The sequence below is a fragment of the Nyctibius grandis genome, chromosome 8, assembly GCF_013368605.1.
Source record: "Nyctibius grandis isolate bNycGra1 chromosome 8, bNycGra1.pri, whole genome shotgun sequence".
In the NCBI taxonomy this organism is placed as follows: Eukaryota; Metazoa; Chordata; class Aves; order Nyctibiiformes; family Nyctibiidae; genus Nyctibius; species Nyctibius grandis.
In genome coordinates this window covers 1,510,470-1,523,872 of record NC_090665.1, presented here as the reverse complement: position 1 = coordinate 1,523,872, position 13,403 = coordinate 1,510,470, and the positions used below count along the sequence as shown (strand labels likewise).

Genomic DNA, 13,403 nt, shown 5'->3' with positions numbered 1-13,403 from the left:
TCAGCCTCGTCCAGATAAGGAATTTTGTCTCGCTAAAAGTTTATTTTATCAGGAATTTGGGAGAAGGTTGAGCAGAGTTTTCACCTCACTCTTCTGAACTATCTCTGTGAACTAATTTGTCTTGCTTATTAATAATCACTCTTGGCACTTAATCATGTTAATAGTAAAAAAACCTTGTCAAAAGTAGAACAACCACTGCCCACTCGCTTCAGTGTTTATTACAAGTTTAGACCTCACCAAGCCAGGTAGTTGCTGCTGCTTTCCAAAGCAGTCGTGTGGCAAAAAGAAAGATTTCTTTTTGGCAAATTCAACAACAAAGCGTTTTCCATGGTATTAAGTTTTGCCATTGTGGTAGGAACTAACGAACTCAAGAAAACACACACACAAAAAAGCACAAATAGGGAAAAATACAGTTTCCACAAGTTAAAATGTTAGGTTTACGTTCTATTTAAGATTTTATTATTTATGGATAAATTTTTCAACATGTACATGCATGACTCAGGAGTATAAGTCTCATGGTAGTAACCAACAAGTAACTCCTCCTGCTAGATTTGTAAAAAAATTTTCAGGAATCTATTTGCAAGGGATCTTTGACATAGGACTCGCTAAGTGATACCTACACACCTCTTCACGTGTCTAAACATCATAAAAATTTTTTGCTCCTTGTCACACTGACAGCACTACTATACCTTTAACAAGCATCTTTAGTATTTAAATCTATTTTACGTTTCTTATATTGGATGTTGCAAGAATTATCAACATCACACCCCAAATACAGTGTACCCCTCTGTAGTTAACTGCATGATGGTTAGTTCCCCTTCTGACAAAATCCCAAAGGGCAGGTAACTCATTTCTGCCAAAGCTCAGGTTCCCACGTGGCTGTCAAGGTTGACCCCAGGTACAAACAACAGCAATACGTTAACCTAAAAGGAATATAAAAATGAAAGAGCCTGCAACTAAGGAGAAAGATTAAATCTCTTGGTCTACCAGAGATTAAAAAAAAGGCATATTTGGCTTCTGATAAACATTTGCAGTTTGGGAGGAATGATTTGTCAGCCTTGCAAGAAGCAGAAGATAGTATGTTGAGTAGTTAGTTTATGCCAACAGCAGGAGCTAACAAGAGAGGCCCAGGATAGCAAAGAGGAGATAAGGAATATTTAGACAAGTTACTCAAGGCACAATAGTTGATTTATGGCCTGAATGAAAGCCTACTGAAAGTACTCCACTTGATTTCAGCAGGTTTTAAATCAAGCCGAGCCTTAGGGGAAAAAATGCAGAGATAAAACTTTTATTGGCTGTTCCAGCTTTACTACAAAAAGTCAGGTAAATGAACATTTTACGTTTACCTCTGGCAAATGATCCTCAACAAGAAGAATGTGCTGTCACTGCATTTGCTACCACACTGAATACTGCCACCGTAACTGCCACCCAGAGCACCTTAACACTAAAAATGCCCCATGTTATCAGTTCTAGACCCCTGCTGGGGGTCTTCAGAATCAAAATGACTGAGCTGATAATTCAAATTATAATCTCATTCTTACAAAAAGCTTCCGACAGTTTAATTCAGATGAGCAAGAAATTACCAAGAAGTTTCTGACGCCCTTGTTTGTACCACATTGTTCTATCAGTAGTCAACTTTAGCAGCTGTATTTTTATAAAGTATCTTTTATTAGCCAACTATAAATATCAATGTTCATAGTCCTACGGTAAACAATCAGTGGAATATAACAATAGATTCCAAAATATGAGGACAGAAAATCATGAGACAATAAGTAAAAATTTCAGAACTGTGAAACTCCCCAATACTGTGGAATTTCATTTAAAATATTACAATTTTATTACCAAATGATAAGATGAAATATTTGATCATTTCCCTTTGGGAGTGTGTGCAGGGGAAATACCTCTGAAAGGCCTTCTGGCCTTTCTTTCACTTTAAATATATTGATGGTTTCTAAATGATTAAGGAATTTAAAACTTGCTTCCAGAGAATGCTATGAAAGATGATTTAAATTAAGTATTACAGTATATATGTTACATCTGATAAAAGACAGACAAATCTTATTTGTATTTTAAACTTCTTTGGAATGAAATTACCTAATACACACACACGAGAATAACATCAGACTAGATCATATGCTCTGACCTTTCTGTTTTTGATTCACTGTCAGCTCGATAGCGTTCAAGGTCTTGGTAAAGAGACTGCAGTTCTGCCTGGAGTCCTTTTTCCCGTTCTATACTTCCTTCATAAAATTTAATCTCCTTTTCCATTGCTTTTACTTTTTCTTCCATCACCTTAAATTCATGGAGCATCAAATAGCTGACTCCACAGTATTTACACACTGTCTCATCCCGGGACATCTAGGAAAAGATAAAAATTGTAAGATTGTTTGTAAGAAACAAGTTGAACAAAACCAACTTGAATGACACTAAATAATAATAATAAATCTGAATAGTTTAGAGCACTTACCGCTCTGGAGCATTCATGATCAATGATGTTATTACTTTAACAAATAATAAAGACAAAATTCTACATTAGCGAAACGAAATCAAGCTATAGCAGTACTTTTGCTTACTGGAAACTTCACAAGATACTTCAACTACACAATTTACTACGTGGGAACTCCCACTGGCAGTCTAAACTGAAGCACCTCTGAATTATGTATGATGTATTAATTTAAAATAAAATGCTGTGTTTTACAAAGCTAGCTCCTTAATGAATTTGTGATCGCCTGAGCCAGAAAAATGTTTTTTCCTGTGGTTTTTTGACAACTCATAACCAATAAAAGCAGGCAAGATGAAAAGTGGAAAGTGAATAGAATGATCTAATCCAGCAATCTTTACAAAAATCATTCAAATGAGTAAGGGACTAATTATTATGATGCAGTGTCCATGGCACTTGAGTGTTGTGGAAAATCTAACCCATTTGCTAGGTATGAAGTATTAATCATTGACTGAAAAAATACAGAGTACGTAATACACATTTAATTGAAAGAGCATTTCTTAAATTGAGAAACACTTTTGTAAGTGACCAGATCATTAAGCTCTGCAGTAAGCAAAGCTTCACAAATATGGACAGATGTGCTCCGACTTTGGTACCTACTTACTACTCAGTATAGCAGTTATTCCTGTGTATTTTAATAATTTTCACTTCCAGAAAAAATTGGTTGGTTTAGAAGTGATGGGGAACTGAACCAGCACAAGAAATGGATATCAATTAAATAAATCAGCCAGGCCAACCCAAGGAGGTCTGACACGAGTAGGGGACGTGTGAGCATCTGCTCACAGAGCCCTGGACGTGACAGGTTTTACCCTGTTCTTGAGGCACAGCATAAACACCTTTGAGAGGAGACAGAATTAAAACTAGATCAGAGGATACAGCTAAAGAGACAACCTCAAAGCAACAAATACGAAAAGGTATTAGCTTGGAGACACGAAAGGAGGAAAATGGGTGGCAGCTGGAAGAGCAGTTGTGTGTTCATGTATTAGCTTAAAACACGCTTTGACCTTTCTTGCAATTATCAGCTGTTACAAGGATTTTAACACAACGACTTATGAAATTCAGAAAGCTGGAAAATTGCACAGTTTAAGTCACAGAATCACAGAATCATCTTGGTTGGAAAGGACCTTTAAGATCATCAAGTCAAAGAACATAAGAATCTCTTGCTTTACAGAAAAAGAAAAAAAAAAAAGACATTTTGAGACTGGGATAAATGGAAAGAAAACATACTTAGGTGAAAGAAAACAGCTTTCAAAAATTATAACCTAAGACCCAGTATGCCATGATTCAATAATCTTTAGCACTTTAAATATAGCTTGATAAAAATTATATTTCAGGATGCCCTGGACTTACCAGGCCAAGCTTTATTTTCCGATTTCGCCCCAGTTTAACACCCCCCTAGTTACAGTTGCTCTGAATGAGCTGAAAATGCAAGTTTATTTTTCCTGGCAGCTGCAAACTGTGCTTGGAAATATGAAACTGTTATTCAGGATAACTACCATAAAGTTCCAAAGCACTAAAATTACTATATTGAAAAAGGACAAAATGAGCTGTTATAAGGAGCACGGGAGGGGGCTCTTATCCCCAGAAGAACACTGTGCTCTTGGGCAGCACCACCACCCCATCTTTCAAATAAACAGTTCTAGAAATTTCGCTGGGTATGAGGATTAAAAACAAAATAAAACAATCGGGGGCCTGACTAAAAATGCGTTATGCAAGTACTAAAACTTTCTAGTTTTCAAATTCAGTTTTGTTACTGAACTTAAAAATAAATGAAGTCATAGAACAATAAATATTATCTGGACTTAGCGGGAAATGGGTCCTGTTCTTCTTCATATCCATTCCTTGGGTGAAGTAAAAACTTGAAAGGACTTTGGATCAGGTTGGGCTTTTAAAGTACTTGCTACATAGTCAAAAAAATCATAGGAAAGCTTGAGGGCTTTATATTACTGCAGCAAAGAAAGTTGTGTCTTGTACTGTAGTACAAGTAGCAGTTTCTTAGTACCAGGAATGAATTTGGCATGGGTTGAGTGACGCTCAACAGGCAAGCTAGCCCAAGCTACATTCCACGTTGCAGTAGATTAACACCAATAAGCAAATTAACTAATTTAAATCCAGCACATGTACGCCCAATATGCCTCAAAAATTAACAGGCATTTTTCAGAAGCTACCGCAGCTTCACGTGGACAGGCACGGAGAAATGCTGTCAAGCTGTAGGTGGTGATTTCATTCAGCCAAAATAACGACAAAGCTACCTTGGGGCTCCACCAATTTAAAGATCAGAGACAGAAAGCATCTTATAGCTTAGAAGAGTACTTACAAACAAAATGTTTTGGGGTTTTACACAGTTTCCAACAGAAATAACACATCTATGTGGGTATTTCTCTACTGTCACCCTTCAATAATTTGTGAACAAGAACATTTGGTCATTTATAACCAATTCTGACACTGAGGGCAGAAATATTTAAGTGTCTAAAAGTTTTAGACAACCAGGTACGTAGGTAGGCAATAAAGACTTTCTAAGTTGCCTGCTGAAGAAAACTCTGGAGTGTGCGCACAGTCCTCATCAGATATCAGATAATCCATATAGAAGAGAGACTTTTAAATGGTCAGTCCAGGAGAAAAGGTTTCATTAGACCTTGTATCTTAGACACCAAAGTTGATCAACCACTACACAAAGTCTGTAGGAAACAAATTTTCATTAGTTCTTGTGCTTACAAAGCTGCCTTTTCTGGAATAATATTATCACTGAGTAGCCACTAAGAATGTGTATTACATACACAATGATTTATGTTTTCAGATTCCATATTTCACTATTTACGTTTGATCAAAAGACTGTTGTCATCTTCTCAAACTCAAAGCAGAAAGAAATCAGGGGAAAAGCAGGGTTTGGAAGGAGTAGAAAAGGAAACTATCAGAGCTCTAACTAGAAAGGGGATCACAGGATCACAGAATCAATCAGGTTGGAAGAGCCCTCTGGGATCATCGAGTCCAACCATTGCCCTGACACCACCATGACAACTAGACCAGGGCACTAAGGGCCATGTCCAGGCTTTTCTTAAACCCCTCCAGAGATGGTGACTCCACCACCTCCCTGGGCAGCCCCTTCCAATGGCTAATGACCCTTGCTGAGAAGAAATGCTTCCTAATGTCCAACCTGAACCTCCCCTGGCCAAGCTTGAGGCTGTGTCCTCTTGTCCTAGCGCTGGTTGCCTGGGAGAAGAGGTCGACTCCCACTCTGCTACAACCTCCCTTCAGGTAGTTGTAGACTGCAATAAGGATCATGTATGTCGTTAGCAGTGAGAATAAGCAGTGAATAGAAAAAATAAATCAACTAGGAATTCAAAAAACCACACAGAAGGTAATTTTAGTCTTGCATTTTTCATCAGCCTGGACAGGGAAGCTCAAGGCAAACAGGACTTGAAAAGGTAACAGAGGGATACGAAAAACCCTCTGCTATTTGAGTAGCACAACAGCACCACGTGCGCAGTGACAACATAAAAAGCAAAACAAACTCACTGAGGACGAAGTGCTTGAACTAGGAAGACACTTGATCCACAAGGTTTTGAGCTACAGTTCTGACACACATTACACCAGATGCTCTAAAAAAGGACAAGAGCTACGTCCAGAGCAAACCATACCACAAGGTAGCATTTCTAGCGGCGATGTTCCAGCGGCTGTTCCACTACAGCATCGGTGGGAGCGGTTTCAACTCAGAGTTGCGTTGGGTTTTGGAAGAACTAATATTATCCCATGGTTACACAGATTTCTGTTGCTACCAAGGGCAAGTGGAGAACTGAGCCAAGACGGGTAGTCACTCAAATGACATCTGTCTGACTCAGTACCGTAACCATCTGTAGAGCATCAGTTATAAGGAAAAAAAGAGAAAAACAATTAATTTGGTGGTCTGGACCATTTTTAGCCTTTTGCATGACAAGACAGGAATTTATATCGCTTCAACTTGACCAAATAACTACAGGGAGCATCAGCTTGTGCGCTGCTATTCTTCTTCTCTGAAATTTCAGATTCCACCCGCAAAAACCACCACGATAAAGAGCTAAATTCTTGTTAAAACAATCTACTTTCTCACTTAGCAGTGCCTTGGTATTACAACACCCAGCATATGGATCACTTACACCAGAAATAGTCTGTTACAAGCAGCTAATAAATAGTCATGACTCTTAAAAGCCAGAATTTAAGTCCTCAGTTAATGAGGGTCTTTTAAATAGCTTTGACTCTGTTTCTGTGCATCGCTGAAATAAAACCACAGAGCCATGAGCCCAGATGTACTCCTTGTACGTTAATTTTACAACGCAGGGGAGGGAGAGCCCAAGGGAACTGCAGCACTCGCCATCCTCCTCGTATCACCCAGGGCTCCTCAGGCACAAAGTGCAGTAGTAACAGCTCTTGTTCCCTCTGCAGTTGTCTGTCTGGACTGAGACTGCTTCAGCAAGGACTGGCCAAATAACCAAAAACCCTGTATTTGTCCAAACTACACTTGCAGCAGAACAATACATAAAGCTCAAGAAAAAGAAAATCATTATGCTGCAGCTGGGTGCTCTTAAATTATTTCTGTATATTGAGTCTTTTATTCTACCTCTACTTGATTCTACCTGATTATCTGAATCTACTCACTTTTAGTTTTCCTTCTCCTCTCCCATACTACCTTCATTTCTCTCATGCTGTTTGTCCCTCTCTTAACAAACCAGCCAATCCCTATTACACAAAAAGAAATCGTTGGTCAAACCACACAGTTGATTTTCTAGGAAGAAAGTAGAGTCTTCTGCTATATGTGCAAAAAAAGAGTTATTTGATTGAAATTGACTTTTTTTATTCGAAGAAAGATTTTTAATGGTCTCAGTAGAAACTTCACTTATTTAAAAAAAAAAAAGTTCATTGTGAGTCAAGTTTTCAGTCAGCATCTACTCAGAAAGTCATACAGATTGTAAAGCTAAGCCATGCTGCATACATAATTATTTGCTCCACTTCCATAAAATAGCAGCTGCAAAATAAAAATCACAGTACTTGCTTTGAATACATATTTTTTGAACAGGCTTGTAGTAAAAACAATGCCCTGCTCTCAAAAGTTTCCTTCAAAACACGCCCTGAAATAATCAGTTTGTCACGACAGGAAATAATACTCGGATTTCAGGTAGCTTTAATTTTTTCCTGCCTGCGAGTAAAGCAGCCTAATGAATCATAAAAGGCTGTGTTGCACTGCTAGTAACTGCACGCACTCCCCCAAGCCCTGCAGATAGCTCACACATGTCCAGCAGGCCGTGCAGACCGCCACGAAACCATGCCTGAACAGGGAGAAGACCATTTAGCCCATTGTTAACCATATCTTTGCCTGACAATACTGACCTCTTGCATCTTCAGTTGCAGCATACGTGGACTCCAGTTGCAGGAAGGGTAGAGAAAAGCCTGAATATAGTGAATCCAGCCCTCAGCTTATGAGAAAAGCTTGAATATGGTGAATACAGCCCCAGCCTGCTGAGTACGGCAAGAGATCAAAATCCTTTGCTGCCCCAGGTGACCACCAGTGCCTCCAGAATTCTCACAATAAGAACAGAAGATGGTTATCCAAGTTCAGAAGATCTGCTGTCACAAATCCTCTGATACCACAACACACAGTGGTAACAAAGCTGGCTGTCTTTACTGTCTGGGAGCTGGTTTTCCCAAATCAATGGGTCCATGGGGAACCAGTTCCCTGTTGAGAGCTTTCACAGAATCACAGAATCAACCAGGTAGGAAGAGCCCTCTGGGATCATCGAGTCCAGCCATTGCCCTGACACCACCATGGCAACTAGACCAGGGCACTAAGTGCCATGTCCAGCCTTTTCTTAAACCCCTCCAGAGATGGTGACTCCACCACCTCCCTGGGCAGCCCCTTCCAATGGCTAATGACCCTTGCTGAGAAGAAATGCTTCCTAATGTCCAACCTGACCCTCCTGTGGCCAAGCTTGAGGCTGTGTCCTCTTGTCCTATCACTACTTGCCAGGGAGAAGAGGCCAATTCCCACTCTGCTACAACCTCCCTTCAGGTAGTTGTAGACTGCACTAAGGTCACCTCTGAGCCTCCTCTTCTCCAGGCTAAACACCCCCAGCTCCCTCAGCCGTTCCTCGTAGGTCAGACCCTCCAGACCCTTCCCCAGCTTGGTCGCCGTCCTCTGGACTCGCTCCAACACCTCAACATCTTTCCGCCTCTTTAGGCTGTAACATGTGGGGTTACACCAAAAATAACCAGATATTTTCTAACATTTCCAAAGCACATCACAGCCACTCAGAACATTCACGTAGCTGGAGCTTCACATCCCAACGAAATCCAAACGTTAAAAATTCTATAGCCAAGTACTGAAAATCTCAGTGGGCAGAGGGGCAACTCATGAACATCATCTTAAGAAGCATTCGTAAGGCATGTGACAACAGGACTCTGAAAAGACCTCCTGCCGTTCTGCACATAAACATTACCGTGTTCATCTGGAGGGCACAAACGAAAATGCTGCTGCTTCTGAAACCACGTTGATATCAATATTGTAAGTACTAAATACATAGCTATGTTGTTCACTTCTACAAAGCTACGCTTGGTGGACGGGACAGATTCTTTCGCTAATTAATGCAACTGGAACTAGGTAAGAACTTATCAAAAAAATAACCCCAGTTTCAATGACAGCAAGAAAAATTAAAGATAACATAATGTGCTCACAAAGACACTGTAACGTGCTCGATCTAAAGCACACGTGGCAGATCTGATGAGTAACAATTTGCTACTAGCAACATCCGTGATGTTTTGTGGATAGTCGGATACCACGGGAACGTTCTGTACTGATGTATAACACAGCTTCAAAGTTCCTGCTCTGCTTGCTTTCTTGAGCTCCTAGGGTGAGAGGACTGCTCATCTGTAAGGGTATCTTGTGCTCAATTAATTTTATGATTTATGTTAAGCAAAGGTTATATATTTAATTTTATATTTTATTTGGTAAATATAACTTTTTGTTTGCTGCTTTGAGGACTCGGGGTCATTTTACTGCCTTATGCAGGTGGCTGCCGTTCCGTTTCCCATTTCAGTAAGATCTTCAGGGGAAAACTGCATCTTTCCATCTGCTTCCATTGAATGGACAACAACGATGCTGAAGCAAACACAGAACTTGAGCAAGTTCATAAGCATGTAAAAGATTTGTCTACCACTAGCGACAGACAGCTAACAAGGCACAATATGATAACCTTCTTTCTCTTGAGGAAAGAAACCAGTAACAAACCAACCCCCAAACCTCTCCCAAACAAGGACTCCCCAAAAACACACATCCATAACGTTGGAGCAAAGAAAACACTAACATTTTTTTACCATCCTGTGCTCTATGATACATCCCAGACAGAGTTTGATGGCATAAACTGTAAGACATAGAAGTACACGTCACAAACCAGTGACCTCTGCAAAGTTCTTTCTACAGTCTTGTGACAATACAGTTAGAGAAAATGTAGGGTTCTACTATGGCAGACCAACCAACTTACTCAGCTGAAACACCTGCTACCTGGCACATCAAATCTGCAAGCATCACCTCCTAGAAGTGTACAAGTGTCCCTAAAATAAGGCTAAGAACTAGAGAATACCCTCCCCAAAAACCATCACAGAAGAGAACATAAGCTATGGCTTGGACTTGGCCATTGACGTGGTTGTTTCCCTCCTCAGAAGTTACCACTTATCCTATGTCTGCTGCCAAAACAGCAGCAGCTCTTCTCCACACTCTCCGTCACCACCACGCCACGTGGCATAGCTTCCTTCGAGACTTGCAGGGAAAACGGCCTCCTGCTGCCTTCCAACATGGACAAACGTTGCTCAGTGAGGTCACCAAACTGCTAACAGCCAGAGGCACAACGCCGGGTTTAAAGCTCTTGTAGAAACAAACCATGATTTAGATCTTTACTAACAGTTAGCTCCTAAGAAGTATGCAACTGTAAATACCAAAAAACCCAACTATACGCTTTAATAAGGGACATGTGGATGTTTATTTACCTGTTGATTTTTTTTCATTTATCACCCATCTTGCAACGCTTATTGTGTGAAAGAGGTATGAGAGCAGTAGAAAGGAAGGAGAGAGCGAGAAGCACGGCCACAGAAAGGCATGCAAGAATTTTACAAGGCAAGATTGATCAGCACCTAATGAACCAAAGTTCTTTCAGCTCTATCATTCCATTAACAAAACACCAAGAAATCTCTTCTTCTCTAGATTAAAACTCCCTTTAAAACTTCATAAATGTAGTGGACAACACCTACTGGACCCAGTCTGCAAAACCTCCATTTCTATCAACCTCTGCCATGACATCCATGGCTTTACTCTTTTTCTCTGGCAGATTTCAGCAGTAGGACACTCTGCAGAACGGGCTGTTCCAGGCTGACACAAGAGCTCCCTTCCCCTTTCCCTCTCAGTACTATCCTCTAGAAGAATGAAATTTTGGAGGCAGCTATGTCACTGCTCCAAGTATCGATAAACACCAGATGAAGCTCCTCCATCCGCGAAGAGCACGAAGGAGAGGAACGATTAGGAAGAATTTCTTTTCAGAAAGGGTTATTAGACATTGGAATGGGCTGCCCAGGGAGGTGGGGGAGTCACCATCTCTGGAGGGGTTGAAGAAAAGCCTGGACATGGCACTTAGTGCCCTGGTCTAGTTGACATGGTGGTGTCAGGGCAACGGTTGGACTCAATGATCCCAGAGGGCTCTTCCAACCTGGTTGATTCTGTGATTCTGGTCTGCATCCTTTGAGACAGCTGCTTGATCCCTTGTCAGCACCACAACCCAACCTCCAGCAAGCCAACCCGAAACAGCACCTAGCAGTGAATATTCTTCATTCTGCAGCTGCAATCACAACGCCTAACACCCTCCCTCCAGACACACGTGTCCCGTTGGCCAGCAGGCCGCATGTTGGGAGCATGTGCTCAGTTTGGCAGAGCAACCTACAGCTGGCACGAGTTCTGCATGTGTTGGGAGCAATCTAAAAGAAAGACTCAGAAAGAGATGCTATACAAGGAGCAGGGAATGTGAAGGGAATAACAACTGGTGGACATCAAAGGTAAAGGAGACAAGGACAGGAAATTGTGAGAATGACTTGTAATCAAGCTCTGTATCTTGTAACTTCGCTGCAACTACAATGCAAGGCAGCTGGGTGAAGGGATGAGCAGCAAAGGATATGTAAAACCCCGACTCTTAACTGATCCCAAAATCTTGGGCTGTCGTTGCCTTAGAGCTCACATATCTCACGCTGAGGTGCAGGGTAGGATGGAATTTAACGCTTGCATTCATTGTAACATTACTTTGTTAATCTTATTCTGATTATGACCTGATTATAGACCTCAGTGTTAGGTCTGGCAAGTAACAAGGAAACTTAATCAGTTACTATAGATATTGATGCACTGGACTTAGTCTTTTCAAATATGCCTTATTCTTACTAAAAATACGAAGCTTAACACTGTTCCCAGAGTGCTCACAACCCCTCCCAGACTGGCATCAGTGTATTATTGTAATCTAAGATCCAGCTCAATGAAAAAACAGCAGACACTGACACTTCTACTGAAATAAAGTCACCCCCTTTCTGTTCCAGTTTGTGCCTGCACTCACACCTGCTTCCTCCTTGCGCCAGCACCCGCGTAGCACACGGGCCAGGAATTAGAGCAGGGACTGATCCCAACGACAGGCAGACAGCTGAAGTGGCACCAAACTACAGCCTGAAGTCATTAATGGAAACACTGATTTTTGCTAACCACCTTACCCTGTTGATGCTTGCAAACTAATTTATAAATAAACAAAACATATCTGCTGTCTTTCCTGCTACCCAAACAGCTGCTAATGAGCCTGTAAATTCCCCAGGTTCTCCCCCTCCCCTTTTTTAAGGGCAAGCATTCCTTCTCCTTTCCTGTGGCTATCTTACCCATCGCTGAATTTTCAGAAATCATCACTGATGGCTCAGAAATTGTCTCAACAGTTTCCTGGACTACTCCAGGGAGAATTTCTCCAGGCTGTGCTAGCCTGAGCACACAAAACTTTTTAAATTACTTGTTATTACATGCATACCAAATCACGAAGGCAGCAGGGTGTTTTATTACCAAAGTAAAAGCTTCATAGCGTTACAAAAAGTGCCTCGTGTTCCGCTTGCGTGCGCCACTGTGCCTAAAGAGCCTCCCCAAAAGTTAACCCACGTACACAGCAGCATTGTTACATTGGTAATAATTTGCCTCCCAAACAAAACAGCCTCATGCACAAAGAGAAGATACAAGATGAAGGGGAATGTTCCGTTCCTATTTGTATTGACACTCCTTTGGAACAACTACTTGTTATGCTCTGCAGTAATTTCAAACTTACAGCAACCAAACATGCCATATGGGGTAAAATTTTAAATTCACCTAGCAGTGACACCACCACCACAGAATTAGCGTGTTCCTCCACAGTGTTCCCAAAGCACTAGGGTGTAATTACACTTCATATATAACGACAAAACCTACAACACCTCCAATCTAAAACCAGGGCCAAAATGTACCAAATAACGTACCAGTGTCCAAACGCCTGCGAAATATCCCTAAATTACAGCAGTATCTGGTCTCCAAAGGGTTTTTTTTTGTACTGCCACTGTTTCATACCTTTCGTATCTCCTCCGGCAACGCGTGGACGGGGACGTGCCGCTCCATGGCCTCCCGAAACTGCGCCGCGGGCTCCGGGAAGCTGCCGGGGGTCACAGGGAGGGTCAGAACCTGCCCTCAGCAGCGGGGCCGCACCTTCCCTCTGCCCCACGCGCGGAAATGCAGGCCCGGGCCTGCCGGCCGCGGCCTCCCCACGCCCGCACCGCCTGCTCGGGGACACCGGCAGCGGCGGGGACCAGCGGAGGGAAGCGGGTGAGGGGAGGCAGCCGCGGCGGC

The 13,403-nt window shown here is 41.7% G+C and overlaps 1 protein-coding gene across 3 annotated transcripts in view; it reads right to left on the bottom strand.

Annotated features, from left to right (window-relative positions):
- LEKR1 (leucine, glutamate and lysine rich 1) overlaps positions 1-13,403 on the bottom strand; it is a 47,474-nt gene extending 34,071 nt beyond the window's left edge. For all 3 annotated transcript variants that reach the window (XM_068406385.1, XM_068406386.1, XM_068406387.1), the window contains exons 1-2: positions 13,128-13,403; positions 2,144-2,358 (exon numbers count right to left, since the gene is read on the bottom strand). In XM_068406385.1, the coding sequence (XP_068262486.1) occupies positions 2,144-2,358; positions 13,128-13,175 (263 nt within the window). In that variant the 5' untranslated portion in view covers positions 13,176-13,403. The remainder of the gene's footprint in view (positions 1-2,143; positions 2,359-13,127) is intronic.